This window comes from Bacillus rossius, chromosome 18, assembly GCF_032445375.1.
Source record: "Bacillus rossius redtenbacheri isolate Brsri chromosome 18, Brsri_v3, whole genome shotgun sequence".
Taxonomy (NCBI): Eukaryota; Metazoa; Arthropoda; class Insecta; order Phasmatodea; family Bacillidae; genus Bacillus; species Bacillus rossius.
Window position 1 is genome coordinate 14,459,376 of NC_086345.1, and position 25,498 is coordinate 14,484,873.

The 25,498-nt window shown below is 39.2% G+C and overlaps 1 protein-coding gene across 2 annotated transcripts in view; it reads left to right on the plus strand.

Annotated features, from left to right (window-relative positions):
• Positions 1–25,498, plus strand: part of LOC134541134 (reticulon-1-like) — a 155,370-nt gene that overhangs the window by 114,108 nt on the left and 15,764 nt on the right. For both annotated transcript variants that reach the window (XM_063384332.1, XM_063384331.1), the window contains one exon: positions 22,506–22,713. In XM_063384332.1, the coding sequence (XP_063240402.1) occupies positions 22,506–22,713 (208 nt within the window). The remainder of the gene's footprint in view (positions 1–22,505; positions 22,714–25,498) is intronic.

A 25,498-nucleotide genomic window follows, 5' to 3' on the forward strand; every position in this document is an offset into this window, starting at 1 on the left:
CACCAATCAGAATATTTACTGGCACTGAGGAGGTAAGGTCAGAATCCCGTTAGCTGATGATGGGTCCGAAGTATTGGCTCCCGTGCGCAAGACAGGCGCAAGTGAACCTACTCGCGGCCAGAAGAAATAGCTGAAAATACAAAATACGAAATATTTCTTCAAATAAAGTTATCAGTATGCCACCGCTGACTTTATCTTTACTTTAAAAGGAAAAATATTGCAGACTATAAATATTTGTATATCTTAAGGCCTGTTTTAAGACAACTTTTTAGATTTTCCTGAATATTAAAAATGTGAAATAAAATAAAATACTCACATATATATTTTTTACAATATTAACCTGTACGGTAATTTCTGTTGTAAAACTGCAGCGATCAAGCCAAATACGGAATGTTATCTGAAAAATTGTAGGAGATGTAGAAAACGCTTTGTAACCTACAATTCCCTATCAAGTTGCCGGACCAGGGACGGCCTAAAAGCTCTGGGACGCTTAAGGGCGACGCGGTGTCGTGCATCACACGCCTCTTCGCCTCTATGCGCCAGGCAACCAACTGGAATACAGTCTTCGCGCCGATAACGCGCCTCTAATGGACTATCAGCGGGAACTCCATAATTTTATGGTAGAATAATAAAGGTAAAAGGCCCTTTGCACTTCTTTACACCTCGTAAAATACTGTGGGTATAATTTTTTCATACCCACAAACATCCGTAAAAACACCCATTTTGCCTTTTTTGACGTGGCAACGTCTAATAAATCGATGAACGCCGGCTGCACGCACGAAAAAGTGTACCGTTAAACACATTGTTCCGTTACGTTGTGTCCCGTTACGCTCATTGTACGCTTGCGCCGCATCTATTCTCTTCCACTCGATTGGAACAACCATCGATTTGACTTTTTCGAGACACATTAAACTTGAAACACTCCCATTCGATTCCTACTTTTCCTATCATCGTCCTATCCTTAACAGAATAACACAGATTGGAAGAAGTTAAATAGCAAACATGTATAAAAGTTATGTTTAAAATAATCTGTTCGTTAAAGAAATAAACATATTTAAATTAATGAGTGCAAATAAAAGTAAATTTATCAATTAAATTGTAGATTCAATTTCACTCCTTTGTATCCATACAAAATAGTGATAATTCAATAAAAATGATTCAATTTTATTCATAAAAGGATGCAATCATTTCATCAATGTTTTGTGATGACTTTGTCACGTTAAACTATCGTCCGTAAACCGACTTTACAGACAAACAATTTTTTAATGAACTTCGGGGAACTTCGGGTTTTGGCTCTCTCGTCTGTGAAAAGAAGGCTTCCCGGGAACTAGGTGTGTTGTTTCCCTAGAGCTGATTTCGGAACGCTCCCGAGGATCGATCGCGCCTTCGCAGCAGCGAGTTCCCCGCTTGTCCGCCAGGGGCGCTGGCGCGCTCCCGCCCGACCGCTGCTGCGCCCTGGCGGCGGAATCGGGCGACGCGCGGACGGTATTGATCTGGGAGCTGTAGCTCGCCCCGCGCGGTATACGTCTCGCCAGCTTGCTCGTATATTTAGTCCCGGGAATTGTGCCAATGGGTCGGTGCTAGGCCCCGCCGACGAAGAGACGAACTGATCCGCGTTGAATTCCGCCGGTTATGAGAGTGCGCGAGCTGGAGTATTATCCGGGTCCGGTTGTGTGACGCTCCCGTTAAACTACCTCCTAGAGAACCGGAGTTTATTTTTGCGAAGTGTGTGTTTGTGTGTGCGACGCCTGTACGTTTGGCGGGCAAGATGGGTCTCCGGAAAGAAGACCGTAAGTACTTTCTGAGAGATTATCTATGTAATTACAGTCCTTCTTTTAACTTTGTGCTTGAAAAACACACGAAACAAGTCTACGAACGCGCACAACGGCGTTCGAAAATTTGTACGGTTGGTAATGGAAGCTTTTTTTTTTTACGTACGTTCCCAACCTCCTCTGTGCTACCGTCGAGGCCGAAAGTTATTATTAACCGCCAGCCAGGGTCGACAATCTATTCATCTCGTCTGCATCCGCACTGCACCAGTCTCAACGCCTTATTTATTTTCGATAGATGAGATTTCGGTATTGCTTTGGTAACCTCGATTTGAACTTTTTTGTTTTTCGAAGACAATATTCACAAGGAAGGCATTGGGATCATTCGCTGCAGAATCTTACTTTGTGACGGGTACGTAGCAATTTTTTTGGTATTGGTTTACAGGAAAGGTGCATTACGTTGCGTATTTCTCACACGTATTTGATCGCAGATGTTAACGTTCTTCGAAAGTATACGGCCGTTTTATTTCCCTAATGCGCTGCTTTCCTTCGGCAAACTTGAATTTTACGTATTAATTCTTAAAATTGAATATGTGGCAGTGCTTGAGGCTCTGTGCGTTTTTGATTGGCTTTAAATTGGACGCCTGTCCTTAAATACTTACGGTTCAAATTACCGTGCACTCTTGGCTTGGGTAAAAAAGCCGTTTGCGTCGTTTGTGCCGCGAGTGTCGATTGGTTGGCGGTTGCCATGGCAACGTGGTTGCGTCATGGGGAGGAACGATTCATGGTCAAAGCTATGGCGTGCGTCTTGCAGCCGTAAAGTTTGCAAGGCTTGCATCACTTTATGCATTCTTTACCTCTGATTCTTCTAGTTGATATGAACTAACGTAATTTAGGGCGCGTCGATGATTTCGTGATCGGTAAATTTAATTTCTAACGCATTCGTAAAAAAAAAAAAATTCTCATTCAAAACTCCAATGCTGTTAATATGTGGGATTTTGTCATACATATTTAAAGAGTTTTAGTTAAAAATCTTACGTTGTTTAGTTAAATACATCGCAGATGCAACAGCACTAAAAGAAATTCCACCAAAAATGATTATCATTAAAGTCCCTTATCACTGCTGTTATTAATATTGACGTGAAAACGTCTAATAAATCGATGAACGCCGGCTGTACGCACGAGTGTCCCGTTACGCACATTGTCCCGTTACGCTCATCGTACGCTTGCGCCGCATCTCTCTCTCTTCCACTCGATTAGATCAACCATCGATTTTACTTTTTCGAGGCACATTAAACTTGAAACACTCCCATTCGTTTCCTACTTTTCCTATCATCGTCCTATCCTTAACTACAGAAGTTAGTGGGTGTGGGGGGGGGGGGGGGGGGGGGTGGCAGCATGGCCCCCCTCCCCGAACCCTGAAATATTTTCAGATATTTTTCTTCCCAATTCCTTATCATAGTTTATCAAATTTCACTAAAGAATTGTACTGCAGTGCTATATAGATAATAGGGACTTTTTGAACCACAAATAAAATTTACTAAATACTTCAATTCTAAATGTACTGAAATTGTATTAGAAGATATTATTTGGCCCTCCCCCGACCAACATTCTCGATCCGCCCTCGACTCTACGTAAGTAGCCATGGTCGACGCGGGCTTCTTGAACTTCACATGCCGCCTTCACCGATATGTTGCAGGTTTCCCCCAACTTCGGGTTAGTGGGGTTATATTCACATTTCCCCACTCCTTCCCCCCCCCCTCCACTATTTTTAAGTGTGGTACTGTACAGTCTAGGGACCGGAAAAATTCGCGGATTCAATTACCTCTAGGATAGCCTCCATTACCCTCTGCATTTCTCAAGTACTAAATTGTGAGGCGTCTCCACTGGGCAGCTTGTGATTTCGACGTCTCTTTGGTCGATAGTCTCTCAATTGGCCCAGAGAGCTCCAGTTAAAACTGCGAGCCAAATAGCAGAACCAGCAGAATTCTACACGTGTTTTGAATTTCAGCCCTATCACGAAATGAATCCGCGAATTTTTCCGGTCTCTACTGAACAGGGGCGCAACAACAAGGGGGGGGGGGATGGGTATTTTGCCCCCCCCTCTGAAACCTTGAAGTGGGGGCAAACGGGGGCAAAGAAAGTGCTGTGTAATCAATTTTTAGATAATAAAACTGCTTAAATAGCACCATTTTTCACCTTGAAATACAAATTTTCCCGGGGGAGGACCACCGGACCCCCTCTTCAATTGAAGGGGATCGATGATTCTTTATAAAAAGGTATATTGCCCCCCCCCCCCCCCTTTTTTTGAAAATTTAGTTGTTGCGCCCCTGCTACTGAACACGCATCTCGCCCTGCTGACGTGACGCACCTCACGCGCCAATCGGCGGAGATGAGTCAAGTCACGTGGCGCCTATGACTAGGCATGCATGTCTCATCTCTCGCCCACGCGTCGGGGGGGAGGGGGGGGCTGCTAGGTCGACCCGCGCGCCTTCCGCGCAGCGCATATTCGCCCTTGTGGCGTGCAGCTAGAGGCCCGTCTGCAATTGTGCCCCGACTAGGGTTACCAGACACTGATAACACAAAAAGGACATTCACCTCGCAAAGGAGGACATTTCACTAAAAAGGACAATAAATTTTTTTAAAAAAAAAGCCATGAATTAATTACAATGGAGTACGATGTTTTACAATGTTATGGCATTTAATACAGTTTCAGTATAAAGAATCAAACAAACTACGCATATACAGCATATATTAACAACACGTGCTTCTGCATGTGCTGCTACCTGCCAAGCTGCCATAGAACTACTTACTAGTGGGGTGACACTGCGGACAGCGCATTAGCGCGCACCGCGCGCTTTACTCTGATTGTAAATGCAGGAATTATCTCACTTTATAAAAAAGCCGGACATTTTGGAGCATTAAGGAAAATCCGGCCGGACGCAAAAAAAATACATAAAAAGGAGGACATGTCCTCCTTTTGCCGGACGTCTGGTAACCCTAGCCCCGACCTTTGAATATATATACTGAATAGAAGTCGCCAGCCCAGGTTAAAATTTCTAATACGGTTTTGAGGTAGTTGGTTAATTCACCGCCGCAATCGCCACCATCTCTAGGGCATCGACTTGTGGTGGTCCCTAGCGGACCTAGTGTCGAACTCTTCAAACACCCCTTCCCCCTCCTGCTGAACGACCTTGAGCTGCAGTGAATGATGGGTGAGGGGTGCGGGGAATGACAGCGGGCGACAGCGCTGCGCTCTAACGTGTAAATAACAACTAAGACGATACAGGGCGTTACGGCAGCGCACTGCAGCGGTAAAGTTCCCAAGCTGCTCATCATACGCTTCTGAAAAACGTAGAGTAAATCCTATCCACTCGCGACTTCTATACAGTATATATATTCAAAGCCCCGACGGACAACGATCGCTGATTGGTTCGCGTGAACCGCCGATGGTCCGAATCTACGTGGGCCAACTTGAACTATTTTTTTGTCCCAAACTGTGTCCCTTGGTAGCATAGAAAAAAATTGGTTGTCTGTAAAGTCGGTTTACGGACGATGGTTTAACGCTACGTCATAACAAAACATTGATGAAATGATTGCATTCTTTTATGAATAAAATTGAATCATTTTTATTGATTTATCACTATTTTGTATGGATACAAAGGAGTGAAATGAAATCTACAATTTAATCGATAAATTTACTTTTATTTGCATCATTTATTCAAATATGTTTATTACTTTAACGGAGAGATTATTTTAACTATAACTTTTATACATGTTTTGCTATTTAACTTCTTCCAATCTGTATTATTCTGTTAAGGATAGGACGATGATAGGAAAAGTTGTAAACGAATGGGAGTGTTTAAAGTTTAATGTGCCTCGAAAAAGTCAAATCGATGGTTGTTCCAATCGAGTGGAAGAGAGATAGATGCGGCGCAAGCGTACAATGAGCGTAACGGGACAATGTGCGTAACGGGACTTTTTTTCATGCGTTCAGCCGGCGTTCAATGATTTATTAGACGTTGTCACGTCAAAAGAACATAGTTATATAAGCTGTTTCCTGGTACTGTTTCAAAAAGGTAAACGGAAAATGTGGTAGGAACAGGAAGCCAACAAGAACGTTTGCGACCGGTGCTTTTCAAAAGCCGAACACACAAATTCATTCGTGGCTGTGTGATTGGAATTAATTTTATCATTTACTTTTTGCCTTACGGAATAACTAAATATTATCGAATTCGTACAACTTCCAAGAGTTAAATTAATAATCAAAACTAAGCTGTATATTCAATTACAAATGTAAAACACCTATTTTGAAAGTGTATATTTACTGCGCTCTAGTGACTACTTTAGAAATCAGTGTATTCTGATATAGAACATCGCAATTGTGGACAAGGTTGTTAAGTCTGTTTTAATACAGAAAATAAATTATATTGATTTATTCTCAAATGTTTTGGGAGTTGGGGAAAATATTGTAGTGTTAAGAGTATGTGGGGAAAATCGGGTTCGTAAGGATAACCCAATTAATTGTTATACAATTTTATTAATTACTAATAACTACAGCTTATTTAATCAAGAACACTCAGTCCAATCTCTGTCCGTAAAGTCAATCTCACGCCGATCAATCACACTTTAGCCTGCACACAACTGTAGTCTGCATTAATTAATTAAAGTTTGTACGTGGCATTTTTTTGACGTGACAGTCTAATAAATCGATGAACGCCGGCTGCACGCACGAAAAAGTGTCCCGTTACGCTGTGTCCCGTTACGCCTGTGTCCGTTACGCTCATTGAAGGCTTGCGCCGCACCGACAGAAGTGAAAACTTAAAACTTTGTTTATAAATGTGTAATATGAAATAATTTCTACGTCAAATGTACGTAAGAAAATGAATCTGATTACTAGTATAATTTCAAGTATTTATTCTTTTATTAGTAAAAAAAGTAGCATCTGTCAGCGAGTGCTGTAATAATAGGTTATGTTAAGTTATTTGATTACATTTTAGTTATATGAAAACTTGTTCATAATTATATTTAAACGAAAAGTTAATGTGGTTTTCATTGCTTATTACAACAACAATTTCGGCAATAAAGGTTAATTATTCTTGCATTTTAAAAATCTGATTACTAGTATAATTTCAAGTATTTATTATTTTATTATTAAAATAAAAATGATTCAATTTTATTCATAAAAGTATGCAATCATTTCATCAATGTTTGGTTATGACGTTGTCACGTTAAACTATCGTCTGTAAACCGACTTTTCAGACAACCAATTTTTTTAAGATACTGTTACGAAATTATAAAAAAACTAGTGTAGTATTATTTACCATCGTTTTCACTTTGAATTTGAGGGGTGTTGGGGGGGGGGGGGGGGAGGATTCCAATTTCCATTTCGGCGTTGTCGTGCTCGTGACGTGAAGGGATTGGAAAACTTTTCCAATTTGGAAAACCTGTCGCGCTCGGGTATGTCGTTATCTATGTCTTGAAAGGATTGGATTGATATTGGATTGAAATCATTGCACATCCAGCGGCAAACAGGGGCGCAAATCGTTTTTTTTTTTTTTTTTAGGTGGGGGGGGGATCTGGAACTCTTGATAGGGTGCTTGCATATTATATGCTTCCCGTATTTTTTTTTTTGGGGGGGGGGGGGAACTCTGTTGTCACATAAGTAATGTTTACTAGGTAGAGGTAAAGACGCCAGAACAGCATACGTTTTCGCAGTTATTAAACTGTGACTTCTAAGAGTGAAGCATAACATATTTTTTTCATGTATAGTTTATTCCTGTGAGTTAAATTTTGAACTATTTTCTGCCATAGGTACAGTTTTCCCGAATCAAAACCGTGATCATAATCTTTGTTTAAGTTGAAAGTATCTACACATTTGAAATAGTGAAAATTTTACATTAGAAGGAGTTGAAAGAAAAGAAAATGTTTTATGTTGGACGTCAACGGCGAAAAGAATTTGCATTCAGTGGCGAGGACACTTGACAATACAGGTGCAGGTGGTGTTGGCGAATTCTGAGTTTCGAGTGGGGAGGGGGGCGAAGCCCACCCCCTTTCTTTTCTTTCCAATTTCATCTTATTTTGTATAATATTACGACTTCGGAGAAAAAGTTTCTGAAAGCAAGCCTTTCTATATTCTGAATCCACCACCCGGAACCTAAAGGTCGAGAAGAAGAAGAAAAATTCAAAACTCTTTTCTGTCCGGTTTTCTTCCTTTAACTAAAAACCTCCAGCTAATTTTTTATTACTCAAAGTTAACTTATCAAGCTTTTCCAACAGCATCATTTGAATATGCCCCACGTTAAAAAAAATCGAATGTCACGTTTAAATTGAGGTTGGGGGGATGGGGGTTCGAATTATGTTGTACCCCTCACAGGATATTTGATCCCCCTTTGCCTCCCCTTCCCTGCCCCCTACCACTTATTTCCGTCCCCATGCCTTTGTCTTTGCAGCCGGGTCTCAGTACCATAGTGAGTAAAGCGAGAGGCGCCACTCCCATAGTAATGATCGTTCGCTTAAATTTGTAAACAAAAACCCTTGCGATCATACCATTTCTTTGCAACTTGACAACGAAAAAATTACAGCCAAATACAACCTGAGGAACGTTTAGCGCGTGATTATAATAATAAAAATGGCATCACAATGAACTATTTATAATTAGAATAGAAGTAATTTCTAGTACTTGTAACAGCAACTTAGATTAACACAAATTAATAACAACTGGACATGTAATAAACTAAAGAGATCAAAACTTTTAATCCATTTTTCCCGATGTTGGTGAAACATGGTATGATCCAATTTTTAAGGATTCAGTTCTTCCTATCTACTGTCACCCCCCAGCTCAGTGCAATCAGGAAGGAATGCGATGTGAATCGCGGAGACAGTTTGAAAGCGAAAATAGTCGTAGGGTGACCAAGGCGAGTATTTATATACACACACAGTAGGGTTAAGCTGTTGAATACTCTACGCCTGTGCCCTAACAGTAATCCTAGTGCACGATAGGACACGGCCAGTCCCTTATTTTTAGGGAACGGATTTAAGTGTCCTTTCCTTTTCCGATCTGTTGCCCAAATTCCGCGCATGCGCAGAGCTAATTCCCCCCCCCCCCCCCCCCCTCGTTGATTTCGTCCAGATGGTGCACCCGCGTCTAGCGCCACTTAACTCGTACATAGTCACTTTCATGATCATCATGGGACGTACCAAGCGTGTTTTGCGAAATTAATCTTTATGGTAGCGAAACTATCCTGGAATACATTCTGTACAATTTATTTGTCGAAACAAGAAATAATTGCAACTTAAAAAGTTGGTTGTCTGTAAAGTCGGTTTACGGACGATAGTTTGTGACAACGTCATAACAAATCATTGATAAAATGATTGCATATTTTATGAATAAAATTGAATCACTTATTTTAATAATAAAATAAATACTTAAAATTATACTAGTAATCCGATTTTCAAAATGCAAGAATAATTAACATTTATTGCCGAAATTGTTGTTGTAATCAGCAATGAAAACCACATTAACTTTTCACTTCACTTTATAAACAGTCGAGTGGAAGAGAGATAGATGCGGAGCAAGTGTACAATGAGCGTAACGGGACACAGCGTAACGGAACAATGTGCGTAACGGGACAGAGTAACGGACCAAGGTGCGTAACGGGACACTTTCGTGCGTGCAGCCGGCGTTCATCGATTTATTAGACGTCACGTCAAAAGTACTTGAAAAAAATTAGTAATGTGGTTCTACTTTAATGCGATGGTGGTGCCATGTCAAGTATTTTTACCGTAACAATTGTATCTATGGTTGCGGATCGTCTTGTTAGAACGCATTGGAACCAGTTTCTAGCCTCGCGCAGGGCACCGTTTATCTAAACAGTTTGCCGATCTGTTTCCTTGCTGGGATTCGTTTTTGGACACGTTCTGGAATACGGTCCCCGCGAGTTAAGGTCACGGTTGTGTCCCGACAAGGCAGCGAATGAGCTTTGGAACACCGCCCCATTTTTTTCACATCTCTCTCCCGTGTTTTTCTGTGAGTGCTGCTGCGGTTGATGCGGTAAATGTGGCAGTGTTCTGCGGAATGACCTCCGCCCAGGGCTTTCCCCCCCCCCCCCCCCCCCTTTTCTCTAAATATACTCCCGGCGGCGCGGGTAAGTCTGGCAACGCCGCTGCGCTCCTAGACGCCGCACGCCAGGTGTCCCAAGGTCACGGACAAGTGGTCCCGCGAGCGGAGACTGCCTTCGGCGAGAACGTACTTGTGTTGGCTTCTAAGAGGTGATGAGTAACAGGCGATTTGCCTAAAGCCATTTCGCCTAAAGGCGTTTTGCCTAACGTCGAATTGCCTAACGGCTATTTGCCTGACGGCGTTTTGCCTGACGGCGTTTTGCCTGACGGCGAATTGCCTAACGGCGAATTGCCTAACGGCGAATTGCCTAACGGCGAATTGCCTAACGGCGAATTGCCTAACGGCGAATTGCCTAACGGCGAATTGCCTAACGGCGAATTGCCTAACGGCGAATTGCCTAATGGCGAATTGCCTAACTGCGTTATGTCTAATGGCGAATTGCCTAACTGCGTTATGTCTAATGGCGAATTGCCTAACTACGATTTGGCCAACGGCGTTTTTTCTTATGGCGATTTGCCTAACGGCGTTTTCCTAAACGGCGTTTTCCCTAACGGCGTTTTCCCTAAAATTAGGCAAAACGACACATGCCCGAGGTGATTGGTCTTTGAAGGATGAAGGGAAAATGGAGACATAATTTTGCTGATGCAGTTGAGGTACGAAGAGGAACAACGGAAATGGATTGTAAGCTTTCGTACAGAACGACGATGTAGGCTATAATGAAGGATGTGATGTTTTGGAACGTAGACGGGAATATAAACACAAGGAAGGAAACTGGTAAGGACATTGTATCTGATATACGTAGTTAGATATATAAATCTTTTATATATAAGTATGATTAAAAAAAACTATTATAAAACTATTCGTAGTCCCAATAGCCCTAGTAGGTTACCAGCATTATTATTAAATAAATTACAGCGTGGGTTAGAGGAATAATAATTATAATAATATACAATCTCCTAGTATGCCCACGCCAGGAATAAGATCTAAAAGACAACAGTGATAAGCTGATTTGTAACCTGAAATATCTTTATTAGTTTTAAGATGACTAACAACAAAAAAAAAAAAACAGTAACACGGAACATTGTCTGCGTAAATGGGAGGGAAATGAAAAAAAAGAAATCCTTTCCTGTTAACGGCCCGTCTACAACAATCCGAACCTGTGGGTTGTCCGTGTCATCATTCTAATGTGAATGACGTCACATTGTCGCACGGAAAACTGTCCTGTCTAAAATTGCAGTGTCCTATGTCCGATTCCCCTGGTTTATAATAGTAGTCACCAGAGCGCGGTATATGTAGAGCACCAAAATTAGAGTTTTTCGTTTTTGACGTGACAACGTCTAATAAATAGATTAACACCGGCTGCACGCACGCAAGTGTCCCGTTATGCTGTCCCGTTACGCTCATTGTACGCTTGCGCCGCATCTATATCTCTTCCACTCGATTGGAACAACCATCGATTTGACTTTTTCGAGGCACATGAAACTTGAAACACTCCCATTCGTTTCCTACTTTCCCTATCATCGTCCTATCCTTAACAGAATAACACAGATTGGAAGAAGTTAAATAGCAAACATGTATAAAAGTTATAGTTAAAATAATCTCTTCTTTAAAGTAATAAACATATTTGAGTGCAAATAAAAGTAAATTTATCAATTAAATTGTAGATTTCATTACACTCCTTCTTTGCATCCATACAAAATAGTGATAATTCAATTTTATTCATAAAAGTATGCAATAATTTCATCAATGTTTTGTTATGACGTCGCGTTAAATTATCGTCCGTAAACCGACTTTAGACAACCAATTTTTTTTTGACAATGTTAATTTATCTTGGCAGCAATGAAATAAGCATGTGCAGACGTGCGCCCGTGTTTTTTTTTTTTTTTTTTGCAATTGAAATTTAAGTGTTTTTTTCTTTTGTACCCCATTGTGGAATATTTACATGCCCTTGCCAATGTCATTGGTATCAGTTATTTCTGAGTTTTATTAAATTACTCTTTATTTTATCTTTTCCGACCTGCCTGTGCCGAAATTTGTTCTTTGCTCGATTTTTTTTAAATTAGTACTATTATGGGGCACATTAATTATTTTAAATGCGTTTTTAGACTTATTGAAGTTATACTTCTAATGCGACTTCCAACAAGGTTGCGTTAAACGTTTAACGCTACCATGGAGAATTATTTGCATGCAATTAAAAACTATTTTTAATGATGCCAAAGAAGTATAACTTACGCGCGTACCTAAGTACACGCATCCATTTTTTTCTTTATTTTTTTTTTTTTGCAAAGCCCTAAAAGTTTTACGACACGGGCCTTCGTGATGCCATGGCTAGCGTTGTAGTGGAGTTTCTTTTGTGTTTGGCGTGGCATTTCCACTCCTGCTGATAAAGACGTTATCTATAAAAAAACGTTTACTCTGTCACCTTGCTGCAAGCTGCCCGAAGTGTCCAGCGCGAGATAAGCTTCCGCCATGTTTGTTCTGAGATCCACGTGCGTAGCTTCGCTTGTGTTAGGGGAAATTTACTTCTTTCACTTACCCGGAGTCAGACGCCGGAATTATCTGCGTTCATACAGCTTCTGATTTTTTTTTCTTCCTCTCTCTCTCTCTCTCCCCCCCCCCCCCCCCCCCCCCCATACACCTTTAGCTGGTGTAAAACTGAAACGAAAGATTGATCAAATTATATCATTTACTATTTAAAGAAAATATATATAAAATCGTGAATATTTATGAAATCTCGCCATTTCTTTTGAAGTTATACTTCTTTATGCTCGTAATGAAAAAGTGAATTTTTACGTTGCGCGCGCACCAAGCAACGAAATTTTCACTGGGTAGAAAAATAAAATGTCGTTACTTTTTTGATACATTTACTTTCATTTTAATTTATTGTAAAACGCCTAAACTTTGCACTGAAACTTCAGGCTGGAACAATTTTTGATGAAACGAACTTTTACCTTTAAAACAGAGGTTGGAATTTATTAATAACTATCTTAATATTACCTTAAGCCGTTGTCCAAAAATTTTATACGACCATGTATTAGTGCAAGGGATGAAAAATAGTGCTTGAAGATCGGAAATAATTGCATGACTACCTTACTAAACATATCATGAAATTCGTTTAAGACATTAAATTCTGGATGTATTAAGTTAAAAACATTCAAAATATTTTCGCTGCATGGAAAATGAGAAAATGTTCTATAAATTTGGAATATTGGAGAACGAACGTATAGGATGTTATATATATATATATATATATATATATATATATATATATAATATAGAGTTCTTAATGTTCTAGGAGTTAATAGAAGTTTCCAGAATATTATTTCCAAACAAATAGGTACTTCGAAATCTACCTACGCCTGTAGGCTGTGCCGAATGAGATTTTTTGACGTGACGACGTCTATTAAATCGATGAACGCCGGCTGCACGCACGAAAGTGTCCCGTTACGCTCATTGTACGCTTGCGCAGCATCTATCTCTCTTCCACTCGACTGTTTATAAAGTGAAGTGAAAAGTTAATGTGGTTTTCATTGCTTATTACAACAACAATTTCGGCAATAAAGGTTAATTATTCTTGCATTTTAAAAATCTGATTACAAGTATAATTTCAAGTATTTATTCGTTTATTATTAAAATTAAAATGATTCAATTTTATTCATAAAGTATGCAATCATTTCATCAATGTTTTGTTATGACGTCACGTTAAACTATAGTCCGTAAACCGACTTCACAGACAACCAATTTTTTTTAATCTTCGGAAGGGAAGGTTTTCAAACGTCTAGGTAATCATAATCGTGACGAGAGATTGCGTAATTGTTTGCTAGGTCAGTGACATTTAAAATATTCTAAAATTCCTTAAAAAATTTTAATTCTTGCAAAATTGTGTTGTTGTTTTTACAGTCACGAAGATGTACGAGCATTCGGCGAATTTATGATATGTTCGCGAGAACTAGAGACGGTGGCGATTGCGGCGGTGAATTAACCAACTACCTCAAAACCGTATTAGGAATTTTAACCTGGGCTGGCGACTTCTATACAGTATATATGTTCAAAGGTTCGGGCGAATTCAGACTCGCCACTGATGAATGCTCCGTAGCGTCAGTGTGTGACGTATACGTGGGATTATCGACCTGGAACAGTTGGCTCTCGTGTGGGGCTCGGTCAATGACCCTTAAGGGTTCCGCCCACCTGGGCGCACTCTGTGTGCAAAGCTTCAGAAGGAAAAAAAAATTGGTTTTCTGTAAAGTCGGTTTACGGACGATAGTTTGACGTGACAGTCATAACAAAACATGGATGAAGTGATTGCATACTTTTATGAATAAAATTGGATCATTTTTTATTGAATTATCACTATTTTGTATGGGTACAAAGGAGTGAAATGAAATCTACAATTTAACTGATAAATTTACTTTTATTTGCACTCATTAATTCAAAACTTTGGTGTAACTGGCTGAGGTTTTTGTTCGCTCCACTGGAGGTAAGTATGAAATGTGTGAATCCGCTGCTACTGGGACCCCAGATGTTACAGATTTCAGTGGCGCCTGCAGTTAAATATAAGTAGAAAGGCAGTGCCAAAACCTATTTTTGCGTGCAGCAACGAAAAGTCTATCAGTCTTGTGTAGCAGTTTTTTTAAGGCCCGGTTGAAAAAGAGAGTTGATTATTTAATTTTCCTGTCATTAAGGTGCGGCTGCACTGGTAGAGTAAACCGAGATAGCATTATAATTATGGTGTTTTCATTCCAATTTATCTTCATTTGTTGTTGGGTCACAAATTTTCTCTAGTAGGCTACATGTTATTTTCGAGTTGAAAGGTCACTCAAATATAATAATGAGAAAATTAGTGACTTCTTACCTCTATTAGATATTTATTTAGTTATCTGTTGAGCAATTTCGAGACGAAACATAATATGCAAGAGCGCTAATGTGATAAATTTACGGGAAAGCCCTCAAATAATAGTAATGAAGTGGAAACGAAGCATGATTGGTAAAAACCTGGGATTTTTCTTAAAAGAAAAGTGTGTTTTATCAATAAAACCCGATTTTTCCATGTTACCTGGGTTTTTCAAAAATTCTGCATTTAGGTGGTTTTTTTTTGAAAAGGATTGTTTCAAACGATAAACTTTTTAGAATTAACCTATCGAAAACCTTTTGTGTTATTTTTAGATTAAACATTATTTATCGATTACTTGTATGAATTTCTAAGGGATTAGTTATTATAAGCTGAAGTCAGCCAGTTGTGTGCATCTGTAATGTACGCAGGTATGTACTGTGTATGTGTTATTTATATAAAATTGTAATGCATCATGCTAATTTTTGTAATTTAATTTTCATTGAAAATAATATTGGGGGGAAAAAAAGGGTGGGTCATTGACTGGGATTTAATTGGAAAAATCCAACCCGGAGTCGGATACGTGGTTACCAACCCTGGAATGAAGTATCTAGCATAAGAGCATCATATCTATTTACAATAATCACTGTATTTAAAATCACATATCAAATAAAAAACCATTACGAATAATATTTAACTAATGAATAAAGCTATTCGAATAAAAACTTCAAATTATAAAAAAAAATCATAAATAATAATTCATTAATCGACTTACCAACACCTATTAATATTTCATCATGATGAAACTTTGGTTCATTATTAGGTTTATGCTTAGCTATTCAAATCATCACGGGAATATTTTTTAACCATGCGTGATTTAGCGGGGACGTGGACAGGATTGGTTCCAAAATGTCTCCGGACATTCGGAATGAACTATAGGCGGCCGGACGTGTCCACTTTCTCCGGAGGCGGCTCTTGGCCCGCTTTGCCGCGGTTATCTGGACCGGAGCGCGGTTCACACGAGAGCGCAGTAGCGCGGTGTGAACCTGAGCGCGCGTTCGTGTGAATCCCCGCACGTTGTTGATGTGAAAAAACTTTTACCGTTAATTTCGGGAAGTCTTTATGCGCATCCGAAATTTTCTAACGGTAAACCTTCCCTTTTTTAATAACATATTTTATTGCCATTCTTTTTTTTTATACACGCAAGATCGAACAAAGACTTATGTTTTGAATGGCACTGAATTTCGTATTTGAATTCATGTTTGTCATGGATTAAAATTTTGACGTGTGTAAGAGTCATATGGCTTCTTTTCGTAAACGTGTGAAATACTCAATAACCAGATTTTGAATTTTTTTTTTTTTTCATTTACTGTGCGGTTTAGTGAATTAAAAAGAATAAAATATATGAAAAAAAAGGGGGGGCTAAATATTATCTGCCCGTTTCTCTAGCTAGATCTTCTCACACTGAGATTGCAGTACATACACGGCTTACGGTGCGAGCTGTTGCCAGATGTCTGGCGTTTAACTCAAGAAATTTCAGGACATGTGCCTCTTTGGAGTTCCGGGTGCACGAGAAACATTTTAAAATAAATATGGTAATTTATAATGTTTTATACGTTCATGCTTATAAAGAGCCTATTATTTTAAACTTAAACTAATAATTCACACACATCCATTGATACGAATCCATAAGCAATTTGTTATGTCAACTTGATAAAGAAAATAACATCACATCCCTTTAATTTCGAATACATATGATATTTTGCAACAGCGCACTCGAAGAAAAAGACAACGCTTAGGCCGGGTTTATAAAAAACGCAAGAACGCAGAAACGCAAGAACGCAGGACGCGACAACCGCAAGAAATTCACAGTCGTTTATAAAAAACGCAAGGACGCCGGCCATCGCTAACGTCAAAAAATAAAATTTCAGGAATAAGTCATGATTATTTTTAAAAATTTTGTTGTACCTATCGCACAGGCAGGGAAAATTTTTGGATAAGCTGAACAAGAAATTAATCAGCTTCCTCCATTGCGCTGTATTCACTAGAAGAATGCCAGCCCAAAACATAAATAAACACAAGCGTAACGATTACAATCGCAGAGCCTTCTATATGCATTACATGACAGTTTCAGTTTTTCACATACTAAAGCAACCCGTATAGAAGGCCGAAACGCAAGGAGAAAACGCAAGAAGTAGAAAGTTGAACAACTTCTGCGTTGCGTTCTTGCGTGTCTTGCGTTTTTTATAAACGTGCTGGTAGAAGAGTTAAGGTTGGACTTTTACCGTAGTTGCGTTTCTTGCGTTTCTGCGTTCTTGCGTTTTCTATAAACCCGGCCTTACGGCAGTCGCCGTGTGTTAGAGAGCAATCGCCCATTTACGTCCACACTGAAAGCTAACATGGTCAGTTGCACCATTCTGCAATTGGATACGCGATCCAGCGATCTTATCCCAAGAATGATCTTAGGATCATATCTCTAAACGTTACGCCAACACATACTGGTGCTACATGATCTTCGTTCGCGTGAACTTATAGTTCACACATTTCCAATTTGCGACTGACAGGCAGTTGCAGTGTCGAAGAAATATTAAAGGTGCATTTCTATTGGCGGGCTGGATCGATTTTTGAGTCGCTACAATAGATTGTGACACGGCAAGAAAATGGTTTAATGCTATTGCCACAAGATAGCAGCACATACAGTCTCTGCCTCGTCTTTTGAATTTTAATGACGGCTGAAAACACACATTTTTATTTAAAAATTAATACGAAACAGTCGGAATTAAAAATAGGTTTTGACTTTTAAAAACAAAATCTATGAAATTAAACATTTGAAATACGGGTCTTTCGCGTTAAAAAAAAATGGAAACACTAGAATGAGTAAAAATTTAATATGTGTATTAAATGAGATATGAAGTTATTTAAGTAATATTCTTATATTTAATTATGTTTAAATTAATCGGCTTAAAGTACGTGAAAATGCCGGTCATGTGTGATTGCGCTGTGTCGATCGTAGATCGTTGCTACGAACAGACCAGAGAGTCTGTTCACACCGAAGTTCCCGATGAACTTCGCTCTACGCTCGCAACACAAATGGCTCAGCTAGAAAAAAGTGGTGGAACGGTGATGAAACCAGCTTTATGACTCGGGGAATTCGGGCCTGAAAACTACCGAGGCCTACGAATATGAGTGTCACCGGGTGTTTTTTGAGGGGTCCCAGTGTGATGTGGGAGATCGGGACTAAGGCGCCAGCAGTGCTGAGAAAGTCTTAGTGCTCAGGACACAGCCAACTGTGCGAGGTAAAGGGACTGAGGCGGCGACTATGCTGGATTGGTGGCCCCAGCCGCTGGTCATTGCCGAAGCCCTAATACTCTCCCGATCAAACAGGGAGCAATCCCTAGCAGTTCTGTTTATTTAAAAGCTCTGGAATGTTTAATCACCCGGGTTGTTACCACAACGCCGAAATACCATAACGCCGACTGTCAAAATTGACCACAACGCCGACAGCTAGAAAACTGCTGTGTACCACAACGCCGAAATAACAACTGAATGAATTTGTGTGTGTTTCCTTAAATGTACCTTAACGCCGAAATACCACAATCAAACCTAACCTTACCTAACCTAACCTTTGTGGCAGTCCTGCAATTATATATTTTTCGGCGTTGTAACTCGGCGTTGTGGTACACAGCAGTTTTCTAGCTGTCGGCGTTGTGGCCAATTTGGCATTTCGACGTTGTGGTATTTCGGCGTCGTGGTGCGTCCCCCCTCCCACCCTACCCTATTAGGGCGCATATGTGGGAGGTTAGCGCGAGAACGCCGGCCGTAAGGTAGGAATAATCTGTCACTTAAAAACGATGAAAATAAAAGTTACGAGGTCGTGATGAGGTCAGCGAGTTTTTTGTCCCACTCGCCGCGATCTGCTGACGTGTGAATGGGGATCGCTGTTCACGTGAGTTGAGGGCGCGGTGATTCGGGAGTGGAGCAGGGAGGGAGGGGGGGTCAACGGAACAGGTTCCCCGTCGTCTCGACCGACTGCGACGCGTGTGTGGACGCCATTTCCCGCGAGATGGCGCGCAGGACGAGGCTGCAACCGCTGCAGGGGTCGTCGGGGCGAAGGGCCGAGGAGGACCACGTGGACAGGGGACCCGGTGAGACCGCGACCTTGTCGCGTGTGTGGCGTGGGAGGGGGTGCGGGAGTGGGAGAAATAAGGCGCCTTGTTCCTAGCCGCCAGTCGTGCGTCTCTGCAACGTGTGTGTGTGTCTCGCCGTCCGCCGTCGCAGCTGTTTTCTCCCCTTCGCGTCATGGGTGAGGCTGTCTGTCTTGTCTGTCTTGTCTGTCTGTCTGTCTGTCTGTCTGTGCCCTAGCACGCGTCCTTCTTGTCGCCAAGTTGACCGCTCCTTTTCAGAAGGGAAGCCCTTTAAGATGTCCATCAAGTTCTGCCCCTGCCCTATTACACCCGAACAATTAACCTTCTGCCAACCTCGGGTTTATTTATATATATTTATATTTCTCTGTTTATTTTAATGTAGAGTATACTAACCTAACTAACCGTCCATAGTGTTTTAAAGTGTTTCAATGTAGCTTACCTAACCGACCACTTTTAAAATAAAACAAATCCCGAAGTTGGCCGAAGGGTGAATTACTCGCGCGTGTTCGGGCAGTAACCAAACTTTCATGTGCATCTTAAGGTCTCAGAACCGTCGACTATTTGACGTGTCAGCATTGCACGGGCTATTTGTACGAGTATGGGTAGCGCTAGCCACGTCACGTGTTGCGGGTCAAAAACCCGCGCGACTAACACTCGCCGTTCTCTCCATATGGACCCCGTTGAAGCCCAGCTGATCCGACGGGTCCGGATGCAGGCGGGGTGAAACCTGGCCTCGTCTGGCAATTGGAATGAAACGGTTAAACCGAAACTCAATCCCCTGTATCGTGTTAACTGTTGTCATGGCGTATTTATTATATTGGGTGTGTGTGTGTGTCATTGGGGGATCCAGAAAAGGGGGGGGGGGGGCATAGTGGCATGCCCCCCCCCCCCCCCCATTTCCGAACCCTGAATAATTTCTGATTTTCCTAATCATAGTTTTCCAAAATTACTAAAGTATTATTTTACTACAGTGCTATGAATAACAGTAAGAATTTGAACCAGAAATCGAATGCACACTGCTAAATAAGAACTACATAAGTGTTATTCAGCTTCCGACCCACTGTTAAATAGATCGGCAAGGTAATTAAGACCATACTAAACTTACTGTTTGGTATTTCAATTCTAAATAGACTAAAATTTATTAGAAAAATTAATTTGGCCCCTCCCTGAGCCTCATTCTGGATACTCCCTTGGTGTGTGTTTATATGTATGGGTGTGTGTGTGTGTATGTATATGGTCCAGTCTTTGTTGCAATGCTGATGTACCAAGTATATTTTAGGTGGTTTTAATTTTGTTTTGTTACTGCGTGAACACTTTTGTCGCAACATTTTTAAATCAGTGAATACAGTGTTAGGAAGTAGTGCAAACATTGATACCGGTAAAATATCACATGTTTTGGTCAATGAAATGTATTAGACCTGAGAAAGTTGGTAATTTTTTTTCTGCCTACACAACCATGAAGTTGGTACGAGGTGGTGTTTTATCATCAGTTTTTTTTCCTTCGTGTTATTTTTCCTCACTCCAAGCTGGGACTTTGTGGATTCAGTATGTAGTGGGTGTTGTTTTTTTCTTTGCCACCTGTGCTGCTGCTTAGTACTGTTGTGAGGAAGGGTCAGTATATAGGAATATATATTTATATATATATATATATATATATATATATATATATATAATAGGTGTGTTTGTATACATATATACATCACCCTAATTCCAAGTTTATGTACCGTGCACTGGAAAAACATTTTAAAACAAATAATATCTTGCACCTGAAATAAAATCTTGGCTACGCTCCTGCTGCAATATTGCAAGGGTTGTCCCGAACTGTGAACAGGTATGCACGTTAAGGTACATCTGAAGTACTTGCTGAAAAACAAATTTATCTTGCTCTAAAATACATGTTGATGGAATACTGGTATGATTTAAAGAGTAAAGCTATTTTTAAATAATTTTTTATGAATATCTTACATTGCATGTTCCAAGTTGGACATCATGATTTTTCATCTTACACTACATTCTTCAATCACTGTTGTGGTATACTGGACAACAATAGCAACTAGCAAGCTAAAAATTTTTGGAATTACTTTTAAAAAATCTTAACAAAACATTTATTAAAAAAATGAAATTGCAATACATTAGTAACACAATTAACATATATTTGTTTTTACCTTTGCTTATGTTTCGATTAATTCATGTGCACTTGTAAGCAACGTTTTTATGAACCACTTTATATTTTCATATAATGTCTGAATTTCATAAAAATATTAATTAGAATTATTTCAGGGATTTTTAAATCTCTTAAGTATTTTATAAAATATAACCTTCAAGTGACTTTTCAAAATAGGTAGTGACTTTCGTTGTGTAATGGTGCAAGTAGTTTTTGATTACATGAATATCTGTATATTTTACTTGCAAAATTGCAGACATCTGTACCTAATCATTTCATATGGCAGCCTCATCTTCTACAAAATTTGATTATATGTACTCATGGAACTATGACCAGAATTCACGAGCCACTAACAAGTTAGTGGGACAGTGCCGACATTGTCAAGATAAAATTAATTGCATCATGTGAGTGGTTTCTTTGTTTATTGAGATAGGAAAGGAAATAGCCAGCTCTGTTTTATCAGATTTTAGGCATTAACAACTTTATATTAATTTTTAATTTTACTTTGTCGAAGTACAGTTAAATAATATATTGGAATGCTTGAAGTTAAATGTGACTGGCTGGTACAAATAGTTTACGCTGTGGGTGATTATCATTTTATTAATCTATTTTTTTTAAATGACCAAAACTGTAGTAATATTGTCGACACATACTGTTATGGTGTTTGAAAATGTCTTTATGTATGATCTCTGCCGTAGTGTACGCAGTACTGCCTAGTATTACGGATTTTCAGTAATCATTACAGATTTAGACATCCATTTATGGAACTACGGAGTTGTATGTATGTATTACGAAAACTGATAAACTTAAGGAATCTCAAAATCGGCATTTCTTAAACGTGAATATCGGTCCTGTAGCTCTTGTAATAAATATGAACCCTGAAACTTTAGTTTTAGGCTTTTTAACTATTGAAAGGTTTGCAAACCTGTGTAATTTTTAAAATGGATTTACAAATGGATCATCTCATTACTGTATGGAAGTGGCGTTAATTATTTTGTTCATTCTGGTATCTAGCGCGGAATTCAGAGCGTTTTAACAAATCGTATGCATAAATTTAATGACTTATGGGCATGCCTGGAAAATCAAGGTGGAAGCGATTGCTTACAGTCGTATATTGGAGAATGCTGCCACAATACATGGTCTTGCAAACGAGTGCTTAGCTGTTGCTTTGTACGAAGAAAAAAACAGGCCATATTGTTCAACAGTTGACTATCGTTGCTTTCTTGCAGCTTCTCCCGATGGTTTGATTGATGATGATGATGATGATGATGATGGTTTTGTAGGTGAAATGTCCATACTCTGCAAGGAAACTTAACCCTTTCGATGTTGCAGTGAAGCTGAAAACGGCATGGTATGGCGTAAAAACCAATGAAACCAGTAATGAATCTTTCGTTTCCTATCCTGTCCTTAATGTAAAGATGGGGAAATTGAAATTTCATGTAGTCATGGACGCATGCCTTTTTTTTCTTCTTTCTAGTTGTCGAGCTGGTGTACTGGAGGGACCCGAAGAAGTCGGGGATAGTGTTCGGCAGCGTGCTGGGCGTTCTGCTGTCGCTGACGTACTTCTCGCTGATCAGCGTGGTGGCGTACCTGAGCCTGGCGCTCCTCACCGGCACCATCTGCTTCCGCATCTACAAGAATGTGCTGCAGGCAGTCCAGAAGACCTCCGACGGCCATCCGTTCAAGTGAGTAGTACACTTCTTTTCCTCCCGACCCATAACACCTGTATTGAGTCGTGTATTTCCAAAACTGGCCATCTCCCTCAGAACAGTTTTGCGAGAAATCGAGGAAAACTGTTTGCTGAATTCCATGATGTGGCATTCAAGACGGTTTATTAAATGGATATGGCCGCTTTTGTAGTTAACTGCTCCTTATTCACTGTTGGTTACCATGGAATTTGATTTTCTAGAACAAAACCATATTTTTTTTTTTTTTTGTGGAGATGGCCGGTTTTGGAAATCCACGACTCGGTTCATGCTTCAGGATTTATTTTAAGACTGTCGCTCACACACCAATGTTTCTTCTTCCTTGTCATTGCTGTAATGCGAGGGTCGTTTCCTGCGAAGTTATAATGTTAGCTCACTTGCATTTTGTGTCCTCAAATTTTTTTCAACAGACAATTTCGGGGGTGCGCGGGAAAAAAGGGGACATGTCAAAATGTTGTAAATCGCTCATCCCCTTTTCCACACACACGAAAAACTTGTCAGTTTGTGATGTTACTCCTAAAGTTCAATGCCATAGAATTAACGCACAAGGCTGCTAGACTTAACCCATTTGGACCATTTTGTAGAGCTTGTTCTCCTTTATTCCATACCATAAAAAAAAAAAAATTTTTTGCCAACATTTGACTTATCACCTTATTCCCGCGCTCCCGCGATTTCTTAAAATTTATAGGATTTTTGAATGATTATTGCATTGGGGAAGATTAGTTTAAAACTTTTTCATGGAATTGATTTTCGAAATACGGCCCATCTTGTTAAAATTTGTTTAAGGTTAGTGCTACAAATTTTCCACGCCAAAATATTAGCATGAAACATTTCAAAACGTGCAACACAAAGTGTGGATTTGTGTGTTTGTTTTTGCTTAAACAACTGAAACCAGTGGTAAATACCTACAAACCAACCTTAACTGCCTTGAGCCAAATCAACATTATAATATATTATATTATATTAAGATATGTAAAAAAAATTCTGTTGACGTGATTGGATCCTCATACAATGTGCTTACGAAGTTTATACCTTACTGCCTTACTGCAAAGACAGTTGGGCAACAGTAAGAAGAATATGTATGATAATCATAGTAAAGCCAGTTTTTTTAGGTAAATTAAAACTTGGGATTTTTTTTGTGCTATGACTATTTTAGTTTACCAAATATTATTGTAAGGCAGTTTCACTATCATAAAGTTTCATTTGGCACAGCATTAAATTTGGTATGCACCCTAATATTTACGAAAGTGACTATATACAGGTTTATGTTACTACACATGCATCCGCCATATTTTCGAGGTTCGAGACTTCTGCGCATACCACATTTCTGTTTCATTTTCACAAAATGTTCCTACTAAATGCTGTATACCATGAGCTAAGATGTTTGTACATCAAAAGTAAACCTTTGTGAAGTTATTACCATAAATAAAAATCCTGAAATTAATTTTTGGAATTTTTTAATAAGTTGTTGGCAACCTGTATATTTTTTAAATTTTTTAATGGGTTGATTGGCTTCTTACTGTATAGAAGTTAACATTAATTATATTGTATAGTAGGATTTTGAGAGTAAACTTTATCGTGTTTGTTTTATACATGCTTTATTTTATGCATAAAAATGATTATTGGTGTTTGGCGAGATCACATGGTTTCACATGCATACACATAGAGTACCTGGCGAAAGCGCAACATTTATGGGCTTTCTTCGAATCAAAACATGTGTTTTGCACTATCTGAAATAGGTCTTGTTTGCAAATGCACGTCAAGTGATAAGTCTTCAGCAAATGTTTTAATCGTTACAGAAGTTGCCAGCTTGAAGTATGTACACAAGCCACTGCATAATACTTTTGCATACAGCTCATAAATGTAGGTGGTAGTATTTAGAATGCCTTGAAATCAGGACAGCACATTTAAGAGTTTTAAAAAAGGATGTACTACTATTCTGTATATGAGGATAAGATTTTAGTAATGATAGTATTATTTTAAAAATTACAATAAATGAAGAAATTAACTTGTGAACATTGTTTTAAAGTCAGAATTTTATTTTTCATAGTTATTTTTTTACTTAGAATTTACTCCCGGAACATTTAGGTAATACAGTCTGCATTGATAAAACCAGAACATAGATTCATTGGGTAGATTTTGAAAAAAGGCTACCTATTGTAGCTGTTGCTGATAGTGTGACTTCCAAAAATTTTTTACAGTTTTTAGTTTCATGGTCTATAGACCACCGTAATATCAAAAGTTTACATATAAAATGTAAAAATTTTATTGACACAATAACTGCTCTAATTTTGCACAAATGACTTCCAAACTGATACTTAAAGTAGTAATGGACAAACTCGATAGAGTTCGTTAGTGGGAAAAATCCAAACAAAGGGGTAGAAATGGGAAAGGTTTTTTGTAAAACAGAAAAATTGCAGAAACTCCCATGTATGACAAATATCGCATAAGGGAACCTAGTATAACTTTTGTCGAAATGAATTTTTGATATGACCAACGGGGAAAAAACAGGGGTTGAAAGAAAAAAAAATATTAATTTCTTTAGTAAGTACATTATAAAATCTGTTAAAATAAAAAATTTTGTGGTCATTTCATACCTGATATCTGTAAAGTATGCCATAACACAAATAAAATAATGGGGGTCTCATGCTCAGTATTTGCATTTGTGTACTTATGTTACATATATGTGTACATAAGAGCTGTGAGGAAGTTTTATGTTTAGGTACTTAAATTGTGAAAGAGGTAGTTAGTATAAATTAATTTT